General features: G+C 42.6%; 1 protein-coding gene across 2 annotated transcripts in view; it reads right to left on the bottom strand.

Annotated features, from left to right (window-relative positions):
• The window catches only part of MACF1 (microtubule actin crosslinking factor 1), a 338,451-nt gene that overhangs the window by 144,515 nt on the left and 172,201 nt on the right, over positions 1-21,735 (bottom strand). For both annotated transcript variants that reach the window (XM_044914486.1, XM_044914485.1), the window contains 20 exons: positions 19,832-19,998; positions 18,915-19,027; positions 18,704-18,810; positions 18,172-18,291; positions 17,925-18,020; positions 17,147-17,274; positions 16,970-17,063; positions 16,614-16,768; positions 15,542-15,818; positions 14,312-14,440; positions 13,163-13,240; positions 12,388-12,549; positions 10,287-10,391; positions 9,279-9,374; positions 8,108-8,233; positions 5,432-5,584; positions 3,535-3,689; positions 2,279-2,405; positions 1,547-1,730; positions 961-1,130 (listed from right to left, as the gene is read on the bottom strand). In XM_044914486.1, the coding sequence (XP_044770421.1) occupies positions 961-1,130; positions 1,547-1,730; positions 2,279-2,405; positions 3,535-3,689; positions 5,432-5,584; positions 8,108-8,233; positions 9,279-9,374; positions 10,287-10,391; positions 12,388-12,549; positions 13,163-13,240; positions 14,312-14,440; positions 15,542-15,818; positions 16,614-16,768; positions 16,970-17,063; positions 17,147-17,274; positions 17,925-18,020; positions 18,172-18,291; positions 18,704-18,810; positions 18,915-19,027; positions 19,832-19,998 (2,742 nt within the window). The remainder of the gene's footprint in view (positions 1-960; positions 1,131-1,546; positions 1,731-2,278; positions 2,406-3,534; positions 3,690-5,431; positions 5,585-8,107; positions 8,234-9,278; positions 9,375-10,286; positions 10,392-12,387; positions 12,550-13,162; positions 13,241-14,311; positions 14,441-15,541; positions 15,819-16,613; positions 16,769-16,969; positions 17,064-17,146; positions 17,275-17,924; positions 18,021-18,171; positions 18,292-18,703; positions 18,811-18,914; positions 19,028-19,831; positions 19,999-21,735) is intronic.

The following is a 21,735-nucleotide window of genomic DNA, read 5'->3' as shown; positions in this document are numbered from 1 at the left end:
TGATATCTCTTATACTAAAGGTCCTAATTGTGACTTCAACATTTTATCCTGAAGTACAGCAAAAGCCAAAAGTGAGGACTTTGGCTTACTCTCTTTACATGCCTATGAGCACGTAACAAAGCCATTAATATTTGCTTTTACTTCAAAAATACTACTCTACATTTTGATGGCATTTCACTTTTCCAGGAAACTCATTATACATACTATATCACTTAACTTCCAGAAGTTTTCCAAAATTTAGGAAGTGATACAGTTTGGACTCATGCATTATCTCCATTTTTTTTATAATTTTTTTTTTTTTAAGATTTTATTTATTTGAGAGAGAGAGAATGAGAGACAGAGAGCATGAGAGGGAGGAGGGTCAGAAGGAGAAGCAGACTCCCTGCCGAGCAGGGAGCCCAATGCGGGACTCGATCCCGGGACTCCAGGATCATGACCTGAGCCGAAGGCACTCGCTTAACCAACTGAGCCACCCAGGCGCCCCATTATCTCCATTTTTTAAGAAAGGAAACTGGGATGAGAGTTAACTTGCTAAAAGTCAAGTGTGCATAAGAGCCTAGAGTAGAATCTGAGTCTTTCCTTAATATTTTTCTGTATCCTATTGCTGACAGCAACCATGTCACAGAAAGTAACACATGCACATCAGGGATAGAGCAGAAAGCAGCATCTCTGATAAGTCATCTTAAAACATGTAGCCCAAATGCAGTGCTTAGAGCAATGTGCCAGTCTGTTTGCCTTCCCAGCTGTGCAGAAAACTAATCAACAGTCAGCAACACAGTGGGAGCTGAAATCATGCTTTGCCATAGATAAAAGGCATCTGCAGCCTGCAAGGAAGAATTCTCAAGTAGGAATGCCATGAGTCTACTGCCTTATTTCTTAAGCTCCATATTGTCTTGCCATCCAATTCACTCTGAAAGCATTTACACTGCAGCCAGCACCCACCCTGCTCTTCAGGCTTACCTCTTGCTCTGCAATCCTTAATGCATTGTCCTGCCGGGCATCTTTGTCAGTCCTGGAACTGGCTGGAGACTGAATTCGTCTGACCAGCCGCTGTTCACACTCCTCCAGGTGTAGTCGGATATTCTTCAGCTCTGAAATGTACATCTTGGCCACAGTTTCCTCTTTGTCCTCTGTAAAATGCACAAGCACAGGATACCATTAAGCACCACAACAGAGATCAACAAACCTGAGAACAGATTCACCCTTGGATAGAGGGCAGCACACCTGATATTCCACAAATGAAAGCAAGGCCTTATATGGGGGGAACCTTTCGCCTGATCCTAAATTCCCTGCATTATATACTCATCTTTAAGGATCTAAACATGTCCACAAGAAAATGTGACAGTTGACTAGCAATAATGAGTGAAATAGGGCCTCTTTGTCCATGATCTGATTTTGAGAATTCATCTCTGTAAGTTTTTCCCTATCTCAAGTTTTGACCCACTCAAATGGTAAAAGGTGGTACTTTCTAGTCTCCATGAAGGTCTAGTAGCACCCTTCAGGGCTCTCAATCCACCACTCCTCTCCCTTTTCCCAAGGCACACACCATTCTCTATGGACTTCATCAGGTGCTGGAAGTGGGTTTTACAAGCCTCCACCTCCTCTTCCAAGCGCAAACGATCAGCCACTGAGAAGAGCAGAGAGTCACGGCTATCCTGCAGGAAGTCTTCATAGTGGGCCTGGAGGTTCTTCATAACCTGGTGGCACTCCCCTGGTGCTGAGGATCGAAGCTAAAGAGAAAAAAAAAAAAGAAGAAGAAATTTCAGTAGAATGGGAACATAATACTTTCTCTATTTCTCCTTTTTATTGATGTTTAACATATATACAAATCAGGTGCACACAGCATAAATTGCAAACATGTTGATTTCTCAGAAACAGAACTTATCCATGTAATCAGCATTCAGATCAAGAAACAATCTTACCAGCACCCCAGAAGCACCCACGGTTCCCTCTGGACACAATCCTTCCTAATGGTTAATTCACCAGTATTCCTCTACTACATACACACTTACATAAGAGCCACTTGTCCTGCAGAGTGAGGAGCCTACAACCTCGGTTGGCCAAAAAGACCGAAGATGCCATTTATCTTCATCAGGAATTTCCTTGACCATTCAGGCTGCTGTTTTTAGTTCTTAGGACCCCCTAATCCTGAAACACTATCCCCGACTCCACTCTACTCCTTTTGGGTGGGTAGGAGTCTCACAGTAATGAGAAAAAGTTCCTTCTGAAAAAAGCTTGCCAATAGGACATGAGCCTGAGATAAGGCTTTCACACTTACCTTTTCCAGGTTCCAGGTCTTTATAACGTCAAGGTCCTTCCTCAGATAGTTCCAGGAGATAAGGCTTTTGGTGTTAACATGTAGCTGATGCCAAAGGGACATCACTTTCTGATAAGACTGCTCCACCCTAGAAACAACAGAGAACCTGGCTGTAGCTTTTAAAACTTGAACTCCACATTAGAGAACTTCTGGGGGAAGATGTGATTGCCTTAGCAGAACTGGGTTTGTAGGCTGAGCAGAGAAAGGCAAGGAATCAAATACTAACATGACAATCTTTAGAACAAAATTAACTGAGATATTCAAACAATCTGGATTTACTATAGTATCATGTCTATGATGTCAGCATATGTTCAGGAGTCTTATAAATGTGATCCATATATAATCATGAGAAGTGAGAAGATATATCCATGAAGAAAAGTAATAGAGAAAAGTAGAAATAAAATAACCCCATCTGGAATTGTTGAAAAATGGTAATATCAATGCTTAAAAAGTACATTGCTGTGGTCTATACATTCACAAAACTGCTAAGATGTTTGAAAGTTAAGAGTAACTTAAAAAGTCATCTGGCATATTAAAAATAAAAAAATAAAACTGCAGTATGAAGGACTGGAGAAATTTTTTTTCTAAAGCATCGCATGCCTAATTCAATCTCAAATTCTGGAAGACTTACAAACTCACAAATACACAGACATATTCAACACACATACCACATTACCTTGAATTTCTTCAAGTCAAGAAATGTGAGATACAAAGAACAGGATGCAAAACTAGAAGCCAGGACTTAACTTAAATAAGAGACCTTAAACCCATTAGTTTATCTTCCCTCTCCAAAAATCCCACTAAAATTTCAGTGGTATCAAAATCAATAGTTGAAAATAGCAAACTAGGGAAAGTAGGACTCTAGGGTGGGTGGGTTTTCTTATACGCTTCATGGTATAATTCAGCTTTTAAAAATATGTATGTATATGGCATTAATAAAATATAAAGAAGAAAATTAACTATCAATATAAAAATCGGTCTTCTAAGAGTAAACTGTTTAACTCAAGAATGATCACTGAATATAGCTCAATTGAACATCAGCATTTACTGAAAAGCTACAATGTAGCTGCCAGTGAAAGATTTGGTATCTTAACTAGAGGCCTTTCCCAGAAGAAATTTTAAAACCTTGCTGCTCTGTTTAAGATCACAAATGCAGATTCATCCCTCCACCAGCTTACTCAGGCCAAGCAGCCCAGGTGGCAGCTGAGCGAAGTTACCTGGTAGCCATCTCAATGGCATCCTTATTGGGTGAGGGGATGAGGAAACAGACCGATGGCACCATCGCCTCATTCCCTGTGGGGCTGATCACCTTCCACTTGGTCCGCTGCGAATTATCTTCCAATACACACTCATCGTTCTTGCAGATGGTGATCTAGAGAGAAAAACTCACAAGTTATTGCTAACGGATAAACCAACAACCCATTATGATATTATGAAAGTTATAAGGAGACTGTCTTAAGACCTCCAAGAGCTATCTCTCTGCATCTACAACCATCGGGGTAAAAGTTAAAGTGACACGATAGAGGGGAGGGGGGTTGGGGGGATGGGTTAGCCTGGTGATGGGTATTAAAGAGGGCACGTACTGCATGGAGCACTAGGTGTTATACACAAACAATGAATCATGGAACACTACATCAAAAACTAATGATGTGGGGCGCCTGGGTGGCTCAGTCGTTAAGCATCTGCCTTCGGCTCAGGTCATGATCCCAGGGTCCTGGGATCGAGCCCCGCATCGGGCTCCCTGCTCGGCGGGAAGCCTGCTTCTCCCTCTCCCACTCCCCCTGCTTGTGTTCCCTCTCTCGCTGTGTCTCTGTCTGTCAAATAAATAAATAAAATCTTAAAAAAAAAAAACAAAAACTAATGATGTAATGTATGGTGATTAACATAACATAATAAAAAAAAAGTTAAAGGGACACGAATAATCATAACTTTGCTCTTGTGATACTCCCTCTTCCTCCCTTCTTGTCGTCCCACTCAAATCCCTGAAAAGGTTTAAGCATTTTGGAATCATCAACTCTTCCCCTTGGGAAATAAGTAACCAACATTACCATCCCTATTTTATAGACAGAAATACTGAGACGCAGAAAAGTGCCAGACAAGTTCATTCCTTTGCATTACAAATATCTACTGAGCCTAGTATGTGCCTGGAATTTCGGTGGGCCATTGGACATAAGAATGGTAAAATGGTAAACTGATAAACATGGTCTATATTCCACACATTCTGGTGGGGTATAGAGTTACAATACTGTGTGGAAAATGAAATTTACCAAGGAATGCATGAAAGGGACAATGACCCAGTCTTGCCTAGAGAGGTAAAGAAAGATTATTCAGGACCTTGAAGCCACATTAAGGAATTTAGGAATTGTAGGATGTAAGCAGGGGAATAACTTAAAAAAAAAAGATCATGCTGGGGGGCACCTGGGTGGCTCAGTCGGTTGGGTGGCCGACTGTTGATTTCAGCTCAGGTCATGATCTTGGGGTCTTGGGATTGAGCCCTGCTTTGAGCTCTGCTCTCAGCAGGGGGTCTGCTTGAGGATTCTCTCTCTCTCTTCTTTCTCTCTCTCCCTCTGCCCCTACCCCGCTCATGTGCTCTCTCTCTCTCTCTAAAATAAATGAGTGAATCTTAAAAAAAAAAAAAAAAAGATCATGCTGGTGGAAAGATAAAGAATGCATTGAATTGGGGAGGTGACGCCATGATCCAAGTGAAAGAAATGGACGGTCTAACTTAGGGTAGTAGCTGCAAAGACAGAAAGAAGTACATCTAAGGGATATTTATCTACAGGTTGATACTGATTTGGTAGTCCTACCAGTTGTAGGGGATAAGAGGGGAAAAGCCAAAGGTATTGCTCAGGTGCTATAAAGTACCATTTCTGACGCCACTTAGGATATGGGGCGGATGATGATGCCAATCTCTGAGGCAGGAAGCAGGTCAAGACTGTAGAGTTCGGGTTTTTTTTTTTTTTTTTTAAAGTATGTTTAAGTTCTAATTAAAACAAAACAAAACAAAACAAAATCCCTCTACCATCGGACCTCTCCCTATCATAACCCTAACCGAAGGCTTTGCTTCTCCCTTCCTTTCCTCTGGAGTCAGAGGCGCCCCTTCCATCTCCTCACCTCTATCTGCCGGTAGTCACAGACAGCCTTCACAGAAATGGTGCTCTTCAGCACGTGGTCGGGACTTCGTGGCTTTAGCTGAACAATGGTTTTTGATCTCCCAACAAGACTGGCAACAGAACTCTTGGACTGTATAAGCTGCTCCTTTTCATCCTACAAAGTGAGAAGAAACACAAGAAGACATTAATGTTGCTACTCAGGGTGACTGAGTCAACAAAGAAAACTGAGTGCTCCACTCCCTCAGAGAATGTCATTTCTCAGTTAAGCAGGGACCCATGGTGGAGCCATCTTAGAAATACAAAGATAAAGAAACAAGGAGAGGATATTTGTCTTCCACCAAGTGCTTTTGTACTCAAATTGTTCAGCTTTCTCCTTGTGCCCTTTTCAATGAATCATGAAGCCACATGCAAAAATAATAAAAACATAAAACAAAAAGAATTGCCAGCTGCCAAATACAGATAAACACAGCTAACACAGGATTTCCCCAAATAAGGTTCAGAAAGCATGGAAGTTTAAGAACAATAATAACAACGTTGCTGTTGCTATTATTATTATTATTATTATTATTATTAGCTTTCTTACTGGTAGAAGCCAGTTCTTGCCTTCTGCTTAGGAGAAGCCAGAATTGCGCTCTTTAGGAAATTTTTAAATAATTATACCTCCCAAGCTCTACTACTAATATTTTACTTTCTTAAATTGAGTCAAACTTTGTAGAGAAAGATCTTAGCTCTTCCACCAACAATTTATAAACTGATGCTGTTGGTGAAGACATCATTACAAATGATTTAGGATTTACCTTTTCGTGTCTTGCTGTGCCACAGTCACGTAAATTTGACTAATTTGAAAGAAGTATCATGCAAAATTGAAGCTCTCAAGTCTCTGCAAACCCCATTATCTTAAAAACTAATGAACTTCTTGCCCACAAAATTGGTAGCAATCTACTACCAATTGTGTTAGAGAGTAAAAGATAACTTTCATGTATTACCAGGATGTGTCAAGCCCATTTTGAGGTATAAAAAGTCCTTAGAAGAGGGCTTTCTTAGGATGGAAGTAGATGTGATGAGAGTAAAGAGTTAATAATGTTAAGAAATGCCATTAAAGAATTAAGAATATGCAAGTAAAGAAAAAGAAATGCTTAAATAAACTACCTGTGCCTGTCCCCGGGAGCATGATTGGAAGAAATACAACTTTAACTTATTAGTTAAGAAAGAGGAATGGAATATATCAGGGAGACAGCCACACTGTTCCATACTTGAGAGCTGGTCTACCCATTTCCGTGTCCTTGCAATAAAGATGTCAATTTCTGTCTAACCCACAGCCAAACATCTCAAGTTCCAGAGACCAAGTGCTCAGCGTGGTAAAAGTTCTGAAAAGAACCAGAAGCCATGACAGATGCTCCCGAACCTGACGGACAAGCTGAGGAAAAGCTGAGGAGCAGACTCAGGTGACTTCATGCCCAGATGACGCCGCCAACCCGAGGCCCCTGACCTGGAGAGGAGGGAACAGAGCAGCGACCCTCGAGAAGAGAAGATAGGACAACAATTGCAGAGGAGTTACCCTAAGACAGGAAGGTACTCTGTGGAAGGGAGGAGATAATAGCCAAGGATTATTATATTCCTCCTTCATACTTGAAGGACCTCCAAGAGAGACATTCTAGAGACAACATCTAAAACGTCAGGCTTTTATCCTTCATTCCAAGTTAATTAAATTAACAGATTATTTGCCCAGGTGAAACACTGAATGTGAACCCATTCACAGGTTAATAACACCTGAAAGTGTAAAAATAAATCAATAAATAATCAACCAATGTTCACAAATACCCAAGTCTCACTCAAGAAAAAAATGACGGTTTTGGGTTATTCTGGTTCTCTTACCTATAATTTTCTACTGAAATGAGAGTCCCCTGCTTCTCATATAGAAAAAATAATTTCCCTATTACATACTCTTCTATCTTAATTTGGGATGTAGTTGGAGCCTTGTCTTGCCAACTCTGTGTAATATACATTCAATACATGTAAACAGTCCTGCTCTGATTTTATTACCAGCATTCCTGAAAGAATAATTCATTGGAGAAAATGAATATAAAATTGATTTGGATTAAATACTAGATACAAAATTTTTTTAAGTTAATATTGCTACATATAAATATTGCATGATATCTAAGTAAGATTTTAATGTCATCCTTAGTTAAAATCAAAATTCTAATATCTCATTTTACCAAAACAAAATTACCGACAAGGAAAAATTTGGCTCAGGTCTAGTTCATTGATTTGGTTTTAATTCTCTTTGCATGAGGGAGTAAAAAAGAATTTGATGTCACCTAATCCCCTTCAACTCTATTTTTCATGCTCTACACCTCATAGTTGGTCCCAACTACTGAATTAAAATAGGAACGATGCAAAGAAAGTATGCTGAGCACTAAGTGGCTCAAGAGGAGAGGACTAGGCTGTTACTTCAATAGCATACCCAAAGGAATCTTATTAGCAACTTTTTTTTACAGAAAGAAAAGAAAAAAAAAAGAAAAAAAACAAAATTGGGGTTAAACTCTATTTGAACATGAGCCAGACCGTATAGTAATGACCCACTGCCCTGGAGCGTTCAAGGATATAAACAGCAGCAGCTGGGATGGTTTACTCTGTTTCTCAGAAGAAATCATCCCGCTGATGCAACACCCACCATGGAGTCCTGGAGCAGGTCCTCGAGGCGAGATAAGCTGGTGTTGTGGTCACAGGAGTATTTTCGTTTGATGGAGTCTTGGAGGTTCTTCAAAAATGACTCCAGGTCCCGTGCATCACTGAAGAACTGTGGGGAGTGGAGGGGTACCTCATGTGCAACTCATCATAACACAAGGATGTTAACCGAGAAAGAGCAATCTCCCCGTGCAGAGCTGAGCAGAACTGATGACTCTCCTGGATTACCGATGCTGCATTACATAGTCCACAGAAGTAGAAACCAAGGGCTTAAAATGCCACGTCCGGGAAATATTAGTGATGACAACCCCAAAGCCTATGGCACCCTATGGGAAAGTCAGTCGGCTTCCTCTCCTCGGAAACGCTGCTAGTGACAACACTTGGCTGTGAGGCAGACATCAAGAAAAGCCTAGAGGCTGAGTGATCAAATGTTCCAATCCATTGATAAGGTAACAAAATGATCAGGAAGATTATTTCATTTAGGGCAAACCCAAATAGAGGTAACAGCTTATTTCCTCCTGCCACCCTCACCTGAAAACAAGGAGTATGTTCTCGATGTTGGGATCGACTGAAGAAAGGAAAATGGTCCTGATGTTTTACAGCTTGTCCCATCAAGAGGGAGGGTCTACTTTTCGCCTTGAAGCTGGGCATATAGGCACGTGACTTGCTTTGGCCAATGACACATTAATAAATGTGACAGCAGAGGAAAGGGCTTGAGCCCTGGGGCTTGAGCCCTGGGGCTTGCTCTCTCTGGCTGTTTGTGGAACGTAACTACTCCGTGAAGCCCAGGAGAACCTATTAGATGCTACAGACTTGTATATGGACTTGTCCCACCACCCCAACCAACCGTCTGACAAGGATGTGATGCTCTTTGGGACCCACCAGCCCCTCGCCTGCCTGCCAGCTGCCTGCAACCATCCATACTCTAGGCAAGATAAGAAAAACCATCTTTTCTCATCTCAGCGGAGCCTAGCCCCAATTACCAACCCACAGGACCAAGAGCTGGCTAAAGGATTGTTGTTCTAGGCAGCTGTGCTTTGGGGTGGTGGTTTACACAGCACAGGTTAACTGATGGAGATCTGTTTCACCCCACCTCTTCCCCATGCGGGGTTGTGCACACACACACACATTCACACAGACACACAAAGTCCACATACCTGAAAGTAAGCAGTATTCTCTTTTACATGCTGCTCGACACACAAGCACAGCTGCTTCATCCACTGCAACTGGGACTGGGCGGCGGCACTGTAAGCCTGCAGCAACGGAACGCACACACAGAAGGGCAGGGCTTAACAACGTCTGCGTGCAATGCTCTCTTCCAAGCACAGCTCCGCCAGTGACAGGCCAGCCCAAGATACACGGAGATACCTGACGGGCATCGGCTGAGCGCTTGCCATCAGAAACAGGCTTGCCTTTCGTCCAACACAGGCTACATAGAAAAGGCCTCTCTCGTGCTCAACTGCAACCCCAGCTGACCCTTGAACAATGGAGGGGCTAGGGGCACCGAACCCCGTGCAGTCAGAAATCCACATGTAACTTCTGACTCCCCAAAAACGTTAACTAACAGCCTGCTTTTGACTGGAAGCTTTACTGATAACACAGTCAATAAACACCTGTTTTGTGCATTACACATATCATATACTATATATATATACTATATACTTGCAATAAAGTAAGCTACAGCAAAGAAAATGTTACTAAAAAATATCATAAGGAAGAGAAAATACATTTACAGTACTATATGGTATTTATTAAAAAAAAAAAAAATCCCCATATAATTGGGCCCGGACAGTTCAAACCCATGTTGTTCAAGGGTCAGTTGTAAATGATCAGCAAAACCTGGACATAAAATAAATCCCTCCCAGATTCCTCCACTTTATCTCTTTTCTGGGCAAAGGCACCACACCAACAGGAGACAGGATCTGCCTGGATGCTTATTTGAAGAAATATGGTTCAATAGGAGTCTATAGCTCTTTTGGTTTCTCATCGCATTCTCTCCTTTGTTTGTAGTCTTTTGGGGACTGGGATGACAAGAGAGAGGATCCAAGACAAACGATCACGGACACTTCCTCCAGGTGTTGCAGGAGAACAAAGTCTCGGGTTTGAATGCTTCTCTGATGACAACCTCTGAGCACCTGACCCCTACACATTCTCAAGTCACATACCTCCACAGTCTGCTTGGCTGGGTGGTTCTCAAGTGACAGCAACTCTGCTGTATCTTGTAGAGACCGAAACACATCCTGTTTCTCCTCCAGTTGCATTGTCAACTCCTGAAAATTGAATTCAGTTGTATGCAGTAAGTGCTATTAAAGGCTGGGTTCCCTGCCTGACTTTAAAGGAGCCTCCAACATAGGGTGAGCGCCAAAATGAGAGGAGTAAACAGCACATGCCAGAGGGTTTCAGAGAAGAGCAAAAATGCTAGAATTATTGGAGAATGATTCACAAAGATATGGGACCTGGGCCAGACCTGAGGAAGCAGGGAACACGGGGCGAGCACAGGAGGCAGAGGAAGGAGATAACTTGGCAGGCGGGGCTGGTTCTTGGCCCCACTGGCCTAACACGGTACCTGATACACCCTTAGATCCCCATCACTGACTGGCGGGCTTTGTTCAGACTGTCCTATCAGCCTGCAGTGCCCTCTGGCTTTAAATTCTGTTAATATTACAGGACCCAACTTAGATGCTAGCTCTTCTACGAAGCTGGGTACTGATTCCTGCCGTCAGATCTGATCCCTTCTTTGTAAGCACTTTCTTTTTTTTTTTAAGATTTTATTTATTTTTTCGACAGAGAGAGACACAGCGAGAGAGGGAACACAAGCAGGGGGAGTGGGAGAGGGAGAAGCAGGCTTCCTGCGGAGCAGGGAGTCCGATGTGGGGCTCAATCCCAGGACCCTGGGGTCATGACCTGAGCCGAAGGCAGACGCTTAATGACTGAGCCACCCAGGCGCCCTAAGCACTTTCTTTTTATCTTTACCACAGCCTAATTCCCATTCTCGGACAGACTGTTTTCTGTGTTATAACATCTATTCTTTCTCCTTTACTACAGAAGAATCATATACCATTCTCCAATCAGGAGATGTTTATATTTTTTAAACTCTAATGGAATTAAAAAGTATCTAAAGTAAGTGTTAGTAAAAAAGTTTCCTATTTGCATAGAGTTTACAAAATCGTTAAAAACCTCTGAGATGTGGAAATACACTTAGCAAAAAATGACCCTACCTGTATTCACTGAAAAAGAATAAAAAGTATTATACCATTGTTCAATGCTGAATTTCCCTTCCCATTTTACAAATGAAGATTTTTGACCAAAAAATTATTAAATGAATTTAAGAGAATTAAGAATTTGTGAGAAGCCAAGAGTATACCTCAATTAAACAATATCTAAACCCTACACTAAGTGCTTTGCCTATATTAGCTAGTCAATCTTTTACACAACCCTTTGAAGTGGTACTATCTTCCCATTATATAGAGGTCCAGAGAGATTAAATAACTTCCCCAGGGTCACAGAGTCAGTACGTAGAGGATTAAGAATTTTTTTTTTTTTAAGATTTTATTTTTTATTTATTTATTTGAGACAGAGAGAATGAGAGACAGAGAGCACGAGAGGAAGGAGAGTCAGAGGGAGAAGCAGACTCCCCGCCGAGCAGGGAGCCCGATGCGGGACTCGATCCCGGGACTCCAGGATCATGACCTGAGCCGAAGGCAGTCGCTCAACCAACTGAGCCACCCAGGCGCCCGAGGATTAAGAATTTGAACCCAGGTCTCTTTCACTCCAAAGCCTATCATCTTAAACACAAAGCTATTCTGAAATGACTCAACTTGCAGACTGATAACTCTCTTTGTCCAAGACATTGCCTTTCTTTCTTTCTTTTTTTTAAATTTATTTGAGAGAGAGAATGAGAGAGAGAGAGAGAGAGAGAAGGGGCATAGGGAGAGGGAGAAGCAGACACCCCACTGAACAGGGAGCCCGATGCAGAGCTCAATCCCAGGATCATGACCTGAGCCAAAAGCAGGTACTTAACTGACTGAGTCACCCAGGCGCCCCAAGACACTGCCTTTCTAAATGCATTCTAAGTAAATACATTCTAGGGTTCAGGTTCCCCTCTCTCCATGTAGACTTCTCACACCCACAGATGCCTTTAAGCAGGGAGGTCCCTATTTCTACCTCGCAGAATGCAAATCCAGAAATCCAAGCTTTCAACAGACTAGCCTCTCTGTCTCCTTCTACGAATACATAAATATGACAGGTCTGTTGTGCAAGACTCACAGAGAAGTAATTTCTCTTGGCTGAGATGTTGGGATTGTTGTCACTCCAATCATATGCTAGTTCCTCCTCTTCCTTCTCATTCAACCAGATCAACTCAGCGGTGGCTCTGGAGACAAACTTATGCAGGCTCTGAAGGTGCCTCATCCGGAAGCTAGAAGTTTCCTAGACAAAGCAAGGATTACGAGGTTAGATTGCCAGGCTTTCCTCTGTTGAAGATAGCACATGTGACATCAAAGCAAAGAACAACCCAGGAAACAAATTTAGCCTTGATTTTTCATCTCTGGGTGCCTCTCCATGAACTCAAATTTAGTACAAGTTTGGTACAGGACTCCCAGAGCCCTGGTCAATCCTAGCAAGAACTCAGAACTCACCAGGCTTTTGTGGGGCTCCCTGAATGAAGAATGATCCAAGGCCTGTCCTACTCTGGACAATCTCGAAAGACAGGAACAAAGAAGAGACAGAAGAGGAGTCTCCTTCCTACTAATCTCAAACTTTTAGTTTTGGCGTCTCAAAGCACATATAGTCACTGCTTGGGTGAAACACGGAAACTAGGACAGGTTCTACTTAATTAAAACTTTCTGGGGCAATGGTTTCTGATCCACTAAGAAAATTGAGAAAATGTTATAATACATATGAACAATTGCAAAGTAAGTGATATAACCTAATAAACAGAAAACCAAAACAGGGCTGAACCATAAACTTTCTGAATTAGCAAAGACAGTTGTGTGGAAGGAACTGGACCGTCCCTGAAGAGAACAAAAGAGCCAAAACTTACCTTCAGTTTACAATACTGTGTCTCCAGCTTTCCAAGAGTTTCAACATAACTGGTATGGAAATTTTGGGACATTTTTCCCTGATAAGAAAGGCATGAAATAAAGATATATTAGAGAAAAAGTAAGTAAACTCTACGTCCAGTATGGTTTCAACTATGTCTGCACACAGACAGGGACTGGCTAGTTGAGATAACAAATCTCTGGGCCAGGTTTCCAAGCCTGGGGCAGCACTGGGTGAGGGACGGTTCAGTGGGGATGAATACAGCTGACAGATCTCGTGCTTCCAGTAACTCTGGGAGGTTTCTAGCAAAACCTATGCCTGATGATTCCCAAACTACTCAATTGCTTTTTTGAAGGGAAAAGTTGAAATTACAAATGGGAGGACAGAATGAGGCAGGGAAAGACTGAGTGAGTAGTTTCTCCAAACCAGCTCTCCCTGCAGGCAGGAGGTGAAGTGGAAGGAGCATGAAGTTTTGGAGCAGAGGGCCTGAGTTTAGAAACTGCACCCACTACATACTGATTTTGACTTTAACTTTCAGTATCTCAATTCTTTTTAGAAAAAAGGGTTAAGGGGCACCTGGGTGGCTCAGTCCTTAAGCATCTGCCTTCAGCTCAGGTCATGATCCCAGGGTCCTGGGATCGAGCCCCACATAGGGCTCCCTGCTCAGTGGGAAGCCTGCTTCTCCCTCTCTCATGCCCCCTGCTTGTGTTCCCTCTCTCATTGTGTCTCTGTCAAATAAATAAATAAAATCTTAAAAAAAAAAAAATAGAAAAAAGCGTTAATAAAAATACATTGCTCATAAGGGTATTTCAAAGAGCAAGAGACACTTCATGTGCAAAGGGAATTTGTTGTAAAGTGCTGCTCATGGTTATCATTCTTTTCCAGAACCCCCTTCTCCTATGTCTTTTTTGTTTGGTTTGGTTTTTAAGTAGTCTCCACACCCAGTGTGGAGCCCAACATGGAACTTGAACTCACAATCCTGAGATCAAGACCTGAGCTGAGATCAAGAGTCAGACGCTGAACCAACTGAGCCACTCAGGTGCCCCCAGAGCCCCCTTCTCCTCAGAAATAGCTGCACCGTTGGTGAGCTACTTCATTACCTGCCCCACCTCACCACACCCTCCCATAATGGATTCTGAATGCCACGAACCTCATACAACCTGGCCTCTTTGACACTTGAGCCCAGTTCTTCCACATTGGTGTGGATGTGCTGCTGTGTTTCCAGCTGCAACTCCACACTAGGCAGGTCATTGCCCCACTCTGCTCGCTCCAGTTTCATCTGGAAAAGAAGAAATATGTATATAATTGGCTGAATAGGGCAAACACAGAAAATTTTCAGAACTGATGTTGGGCAAGGGGGTTGAGGGTTGAAGACTGGGCAAGAGGACACCTAGGACATCTCCATCATGGTCTCTCACAGGAAAACATGCCATTGTCACCCCCAAGGAGCTGGAGACTAGACCACACCAACTACTATAGCAGGGGCAGCCTTCTGTTGCCTCATTATGGGATATATTCCTGAATTTACCAACCAGAAAAGTGTTTCCACAGGCTGAAGATTAACTTTATCGTTTAGGCCTTTTCCTTTATGGAGGCTCTTCATTTCACAATGAGAATGGATATAAGAAAGAAATATCTGAAAATGTTAAACTTTATTCATGGCATCAACTATTGACCAATGGCAAGTAATTTTCAAATAGCTTATCTTTGGATGTTTTTATTTATTGGTACATGGGGAATCAGCCTTCAGCTCAGGCCGTGAACCCGGGGTCCTGGGATTGAGCCCCGCATTGGGCTCCCTGCTCAGTGGGAGTCTGCTTCTCCCTCTCCCTCTGCCCCTCCCCCTGCTTGTGCTCGCTCTCTCTCTCTCTCAAATAAATAAAATCTTAAAAATAAAGAAAATAAAAGGATTAGAAGGATAAAAAGGACAGTATCAAACTTGACCCACTATCCTAGAATACATGTAAATAGTGCCCCTAAGAATTGTGAAACACAGGGGGCCTTGCTTAAACTCAAGAGGTAAGACCAACAACAAAGAGTGAAGAATAAGCTCCTCTGCCAATGAGGAAATTTCCGAAAAGGTGACTGAGATTTATAGACTGCAATTTCTCCCAAGAGCTCCACTTTGAGCAGTTAGCTAAAGGAAACAGACTCCCAAAGGGCTTCAAATCAGAAAAGCCTACGCTATTCAATGTGGGATTTTTGAGGATTTGAGCTGACCCCACCCATTTAACATTTGAGAAGGGGGCTTGAGTCCCTGGCAGCATTAATAATTAAGAGAGTTTACACAAGGGGCATATAGCAACCTGGCCCCCTTAGACAAGCTGCTGGATCCAGTAAACCTGAATGCACTGCATAAGCATTTGAAACATACACCCACCTGCATTTCTTCTACCCAAGACAGTAGTTCATACACAAATCGAAGATTGCCTTCATCCTCAGAGGAGGAGATAGACACAAGTTCAGCCCGAGTCATGGGCTTTCGGAACCAGGAGGTAGAGGAAGAGTATGTTCCCTTGGTCATGGGTTCTGCTTTCAGATGAGTAGTGGTTAAAGTAGAGGGTGGAGCCAATTCAAGCGAAGTGAAATGGCCCTTCCGATACAAGTTTGTACACTCTAGACGCAAGGTGACCAGCTCATCCTGCAGGCGCATAACCCTGAAATGCAAGAAGAGAAAAAAGGAAGGGACTTAAATCTGTAACTCACTTTTTTTTAAGTAAGGCTCCACTCCCAATGTGCAGCTTGAACTCACAACCCTGAGATCAAGAGTCACATGTTCCACTGACTGAGCCAGCCAGGCGCCCCTGTAATGCACTTTTTAAGATAAAGTACTCCTTATCCATTTGACAAGGATGAGATAAAAATAAAAATGAGATCATATCAGGAAAAGTGTTTTGAAAAAGAAGTGTTTTATGAACACAAGGTATTAACATCTTCATCGTTCAGAGTTGTTGAGGCAAATACCAAATTACAATGTTAATTGGAGGGAGGCAAACCAGTATCTGTTTATATAACTCTTGGATGGTATGACAGAATGAACAATGGATTAGGGGTCAAAAGATGTGAGTCTTAGTCTTGGCTCTGTACAAACTATGTGACTTAGATGCTCCTCATCCCCTCTATGGGGCTTGGTTTTCTTCTCTATAAAATGATGCATTCAATCACCAGCAGTTCTAACCCAGATGTGGTACTGTATCCCAGCAGATCACTCTGAAATATGTGTGGGTGTTATAAGATGCCACAATGATGAGGGAATCCTACAGGTACTTAGTGGATGGGGCCTGCAGTGAGGGGAAATTGTTCTCCACCATGAGAATTTTCCTGCCCCAAATACCTGTAGTATCTCCACTGAGACACTGACCTCCCATCCAAGTTACAAGATTCAGAGACTGACTCTTGATCTGCGACCCTCAGCAGTAAGCAAGCCCTCTGTCAGAGTCTCATGTTCTTACCTAAAAGCCAGCTCTTCTAGCTGGTAGTAATTCTCATCCCGTAGGATCTGGAGGTCCACCTGCAGCTGCCTAATGAGACCTTCACATTCCTGAATGTACATGATGACATCTGATTCACACTGTACCGGCTGTCCCGATTCCAGGTGAGCAGCGTCCTAAGACAGAAAGGGAGTAATGGGCATGGGAGAACGCCAGTGCCCCCAGCCACCTGGACCGAGGGAGCCAAGGGGGTCACTGCACATCCAAGAGTAAGGAAGAGACATGGCTGGACTTCTCAACCATTAATCTGGACCATTAGAGCACAGGGTGAGAAGGGGAGAACACGTGACATGAGGGGAGAGACAACACACACTCACAGCCTGCAGTGTATTCTTAGCTAGTGTCAGCTTCTCTTCACAGTTCAAAGCACCATTCTGGATTTTGTTTGCAATCTGTAGCAGCAATTCCAGCCTATAATAAGATAAAAACCATAGTCATATGCCAGGCTCCAAGTGGGTAGGTTACATCAGGTTGCCTTCAGGCCCTGGGCCCACCTCTCCACAGCTGGGCGAAGCGACTTCTCTCGCTCCAGCATCTCAATGATGAGCTTTCCCCACTCTTCCTCCACGTCATTCGGGTGGTAACCTTGAGGCAGTTTAATTCGGCCGAATTCGATCCACACCTAAAAAATCCCAGAGACACTCATTTAGTCCAAAAACACAGCCATGCCCTCAGGCCCAGTTTTATGCATTCTTGCTACCTCACTTCTTGCTTCTTCACCCCGCCACTGGCAGTTTCTCCCGTGTCCAATAAGAGGAAACAACTGAATACTTAGCAGTACCTCAACCTTAGGTGAGAGCAGAGAAACCACTTCCAAAATACAGGGACTACTACCTGTTCTAAATCTTTCTATTCCTTCTATGTTTTCCGTAAATCCTCCTGTCCTCTCAATAATCCCCCTTCCAGAAAGGCCCAATGCCCAAATCTATGGTTTCAAATTCTCTAGGAATCAAAATGTGGATGGAAGTCTCTTTCCCTCCCATCATAGCAAAAGAATTAGCTTCCTTCTGAAAAACAGAAAACTCATTCACAAAACTCGACATTTCTGAATAAATGTATGCCATTCTTCAAAAGCCTCTAAGAAATACAGATGGTTGATACTGCACCTTTACCACAAAATTTCAAGACCAGCCTAAAAGTGAGGCTTGTCTGTAACCCGGAGGACACTGCTATTAATGCAGGTTGGGAAGAGGACACAGGCAATCCAGCAAGGAAGTAACAATAAGGCAAACTAGCACACCCCAAGAATCAGCAAAGGATAAGCTCCCTTACCTCTAATAATTTATATAATTCCTCAATTCTTCCTTTTTCTCTCTCCTTGGCCAGAATTTCTGTTTCTTTGAAGTGTATATATTGGTTATAAAGTGCCTACAAAATTAATATTTGGTAAATGAATGGATGGGTGTAAGCAACCTGACCCGCCTTTTATCCCACCTCACCCAGGAGCCAGCAGCAACAAGCTCTGAGCCTTAATCCCAGGAATGAATTTACAAAAAACAACTTAAGTCCATGACTTTACCTTTAGTTCTACAGGGTTCTGGGGAAAAGATTTATCTGACATCAGTATTGTATGCTGTTTGATCCAGGGAATGAGGGAGTCCACTCGGCTTTGGTATTCTTGCCACCTGGAGTCTACTTCCTATTGCCAAAAGGTAGATATCACACACCCTCTGATTAGCGGTACACAAAACAAGCACAGGGGACAGTAGCTTAGGGCACCCCAAACCACATAAAATCCCTTTCCTCTAATTGCCTACACGGCTGCTCAGCCTAATGCTTCGAGTCCCAGTTTCAGAGCCCCTCAAGGGCTCTCAAAAGGGGATTCAATTTCCTGACACTAGATAGTCTATGCTGGATGCTACAAAATTAGCAGCATCTAGATTCATTCCCAGGGACCAAAGACAATGACCACATATAAAGAGGATGTGGATTCAGTTTGCTCTGTATAAACGTGCTCTGCCTAGAGTGAGTGCTTGAGAATAAGGTCTAATCAGTACATTCCACCCAAACATATGGAAGTCAGAAGGCATTTTGGGGAAGCGTTCTTGTACCGTAGCACTGATTCCTTCTCCACCCTCAGGGACTTTAGGGAAGGCATCATAAATTGAAGACACGTAAGTGATCACAGACTTTTCATCTGGAGATGGCACATCCACGTCTGAGAGAGAAACGGTAAGAAGTTTCTTAGTCAGAATAGACAAAGCTGCCAGGAGAAGGACAAGGAATATAAGGCGAACATACTCAACTCCGGCCAGGTCTCACCTTCGGCGTCCAGTAAGCGGGTGACCCCCAGTCTTTCTGCCACTTCGAAAGCCTGCTCCAAGTTCTCGCGGTTACTTTGGATTTGTACCCTCTCCATATCCACCAGATCAGGTCTGTAAAAGTCCACCAAGGTACATGAAAGGCCACCATCTACACATCACATATGAGTTCACACAAAGTAAACCTCTTAGAAGTACCTGGAGCCAGAATATGCTGATTGCATTAGAGAGAAAGCAAGAGGTTTAGAAAGGTACTGATTCCATTTTCAATTACATGCCAGGAGCCCAGTGCTCGCTCATTCTAAAGGCACACAGCAGGTAGGCTGGATTTCATGGGAAAGGTATCATAAACTGGTATAGAGTGAAAACTGGGATATGTTTATGATCACTAACAGTGCAATAATTTTGATTTTTGTCATCAAAATTCCTATCTTCCTCATTCCTCTCACTCCAGCCACCTGCTGTTCCTTATCCACTCCAAGTAAGTCCCCACCTCAGCCCCTCTGCACTTGCTCTTTCCTCCCAGTGCAGCATTCTGACCCTAGAAGGCCTGCATGGCTCACTCCTTTACAGCTCTGCTCCAACACCCTAATCAGAGAGGCCACCTCCAGCGACCCTGTGCAAAATACAACAAACCCCATCACTCTCTTCCCCAACCCTTATATGATGGTGCTTACCATCATATAACACCATGTATTTATTTGTTGCCTAATAAACAAATAAGCTCCATGAAAGCAAGAGCGGTTGCTGTTTTGTACCCAGTGCCTAGAATAGTAGGAGTTGAATATATATTCCTTTTTTCAATGACTAAAAGGAACCAAAGTCTTGATTCTTGGTTGAGAGGAAAAGTGGCATTATAACTTATTACAAGCAAGATGAGAAGCTCCTCCAGGCACAGGGAAATTCTACTGCATTTACCTGTACCGGTGAATAAGTGCATTGAACATCTTCCCATCACTCCAGCAGGAGGAAAAATTGGTACATTTGATTCCTGTGTAACCAGCTGTCACCTTCTGGGTCCACAAGAGCAGCTTCTCCTTGGCTGACATGTCCCCTGACTCTCCACTAATGTAGATGTCAGAGATCTGCCAAAAGATAGGACACAGAGTACTTTAGTATAAATAAGATGAAGCCTTCTACCCTCCTCTTCTTCATACATATGGCTCTTAGAGGAAGAAGGAGATCAAAGACTGGCAGAACTTCAGATGACAACTCCAACACAGATTCATTCTCTTTGGTAGTCAAAGCGATGCAAATTAAAACGACAAAAGAGGTCATTTTTCACCTACCAAATAGGGAAAGTTTTTTGTAATGATACTATCAGTACTGGAGAGAATACCTAACATGGATTCTCAAACAGCACACTGGTGAGAGTGCACGTGACCTAACTCCTCCAGATGGCAGTTTTGAACAAAAGTCTTAAAACACACATACACTTGATAGGAAACCATCAGAGATACATGCAAAAAAATGTTTATACAAGAATGCTTATCAAAATATGATAAACAGGGGTGCCTGGGTGGCTTAGTCAGTTAAGCAACTGCCTTCGGCTCAGGTCATGATCCCGGGATCCTGGGATCAAGCCCTGCATCAGGTTCCCTGCTCAGCGGAGAGCCTGCTTCTCCCTCTGCCACTCCCCCTGCTTGTGCTCTCTCTCTATAAATAAATAATCTTAAAAAATATGATAAACATTACAGCAAAAATTATAGAGCTTCAACTCTAATAAGGGATTGATTGGTTACAAAGTAAGAGCACATACACATGGTAGAATTCTCTGTAGGACTTAAAAGGGTATGCTTTAAAAATTTCTTAATGACATTGGAAAATGATCATATTTTATGAGAAGAAAAAGAACACAAACAAAATAATATAAAAGTGGTTTTGTATAAAAGATATACTGAATACCTGAAGTATATAGTCATATATACAGATATACACATATGTACACATAAGGTATGTGACAAATGCATATACGTATGTGAGAGTAAATAACGCGAAATAGAAAGACACCAAACTAGTCATCACAGGTATCTCTAAGTGGTAGCATTAGAGGTGATATTTCTATTTTCCAAATTTTCTATGTCATGTGCATTTTTATAAGAAAATAAACAGTTATTTTACGAACCCCCCCCAAATCTAGCACAGGAACTACTTTAGAGAGAGGGCAGTGTGGGAGAGAAGTAAGTGCATGCCTTTGGTTCCATGCAGACCTGGGCTTGAATCTCAACTTCACCAACTGTAAGCTGGACCTCAGCCATAACATCTGTGAAGTGGGAATAATACCTACTACCTTTTCTCAGGATTGCTGTGATAACCAATGAGATTATAAGTAAAGCACCTCGTCCAAACACAAGGCTATGCGCAACAGAGTTCTGTTTGCTCTTCCTTGTATGGATGATGGTCTTCATTCAATTCCTACTCCCACATAACATTAAATGTTATCTTCAATTACTGGCTTTTATCATACATTTGATCTTATCTCCCCTAGACTGTAGGTTTCCTGAGGAGCCAGTCCCACATCTTAATAATCAGAATGATCTAAAATTCAAGAGCAGTCCCTACGAGGGAGAGCTCGTCCACGTGGCATGTTCAAGCAGAAGTGGGGATGTTGTGGAAGAAATAACTTTCAACTCTGAGACTCAGTGACCACAGAGCTTCCATACATCACCCAGTACACCTAGTGCCGTGCTGGTCACATGCTGGACACTTAACATGTTTAATTAATAATCACTTAGTGTAAAAATAAAACAATAAACAAATATTTAAAAAAATAAACAAATGTATTTTGGGGTAAGGCCCACTTAGAATTCTGAGACACACTA

The sequence above is a fragment of the Neomonachus schauinslandi genome, chromosome 4 (genome assembly GCF_002201575.2).
Source record: "Neomonachus schauinslandi chromosome 4, ASM220157v2, whole genome shotgun sequence".
Classification (NCBI taxonomy): Eukaryota; Metazoa; Chordata; class Mammalia; order Carnivora; family Phocidae; genus Neomonachus; species Neomonachus schauinslandi.
Note: the sequence above shows the minus strand (reverse complement) of the source record. Positions and strands in the feature narration are given on the sequence as shown.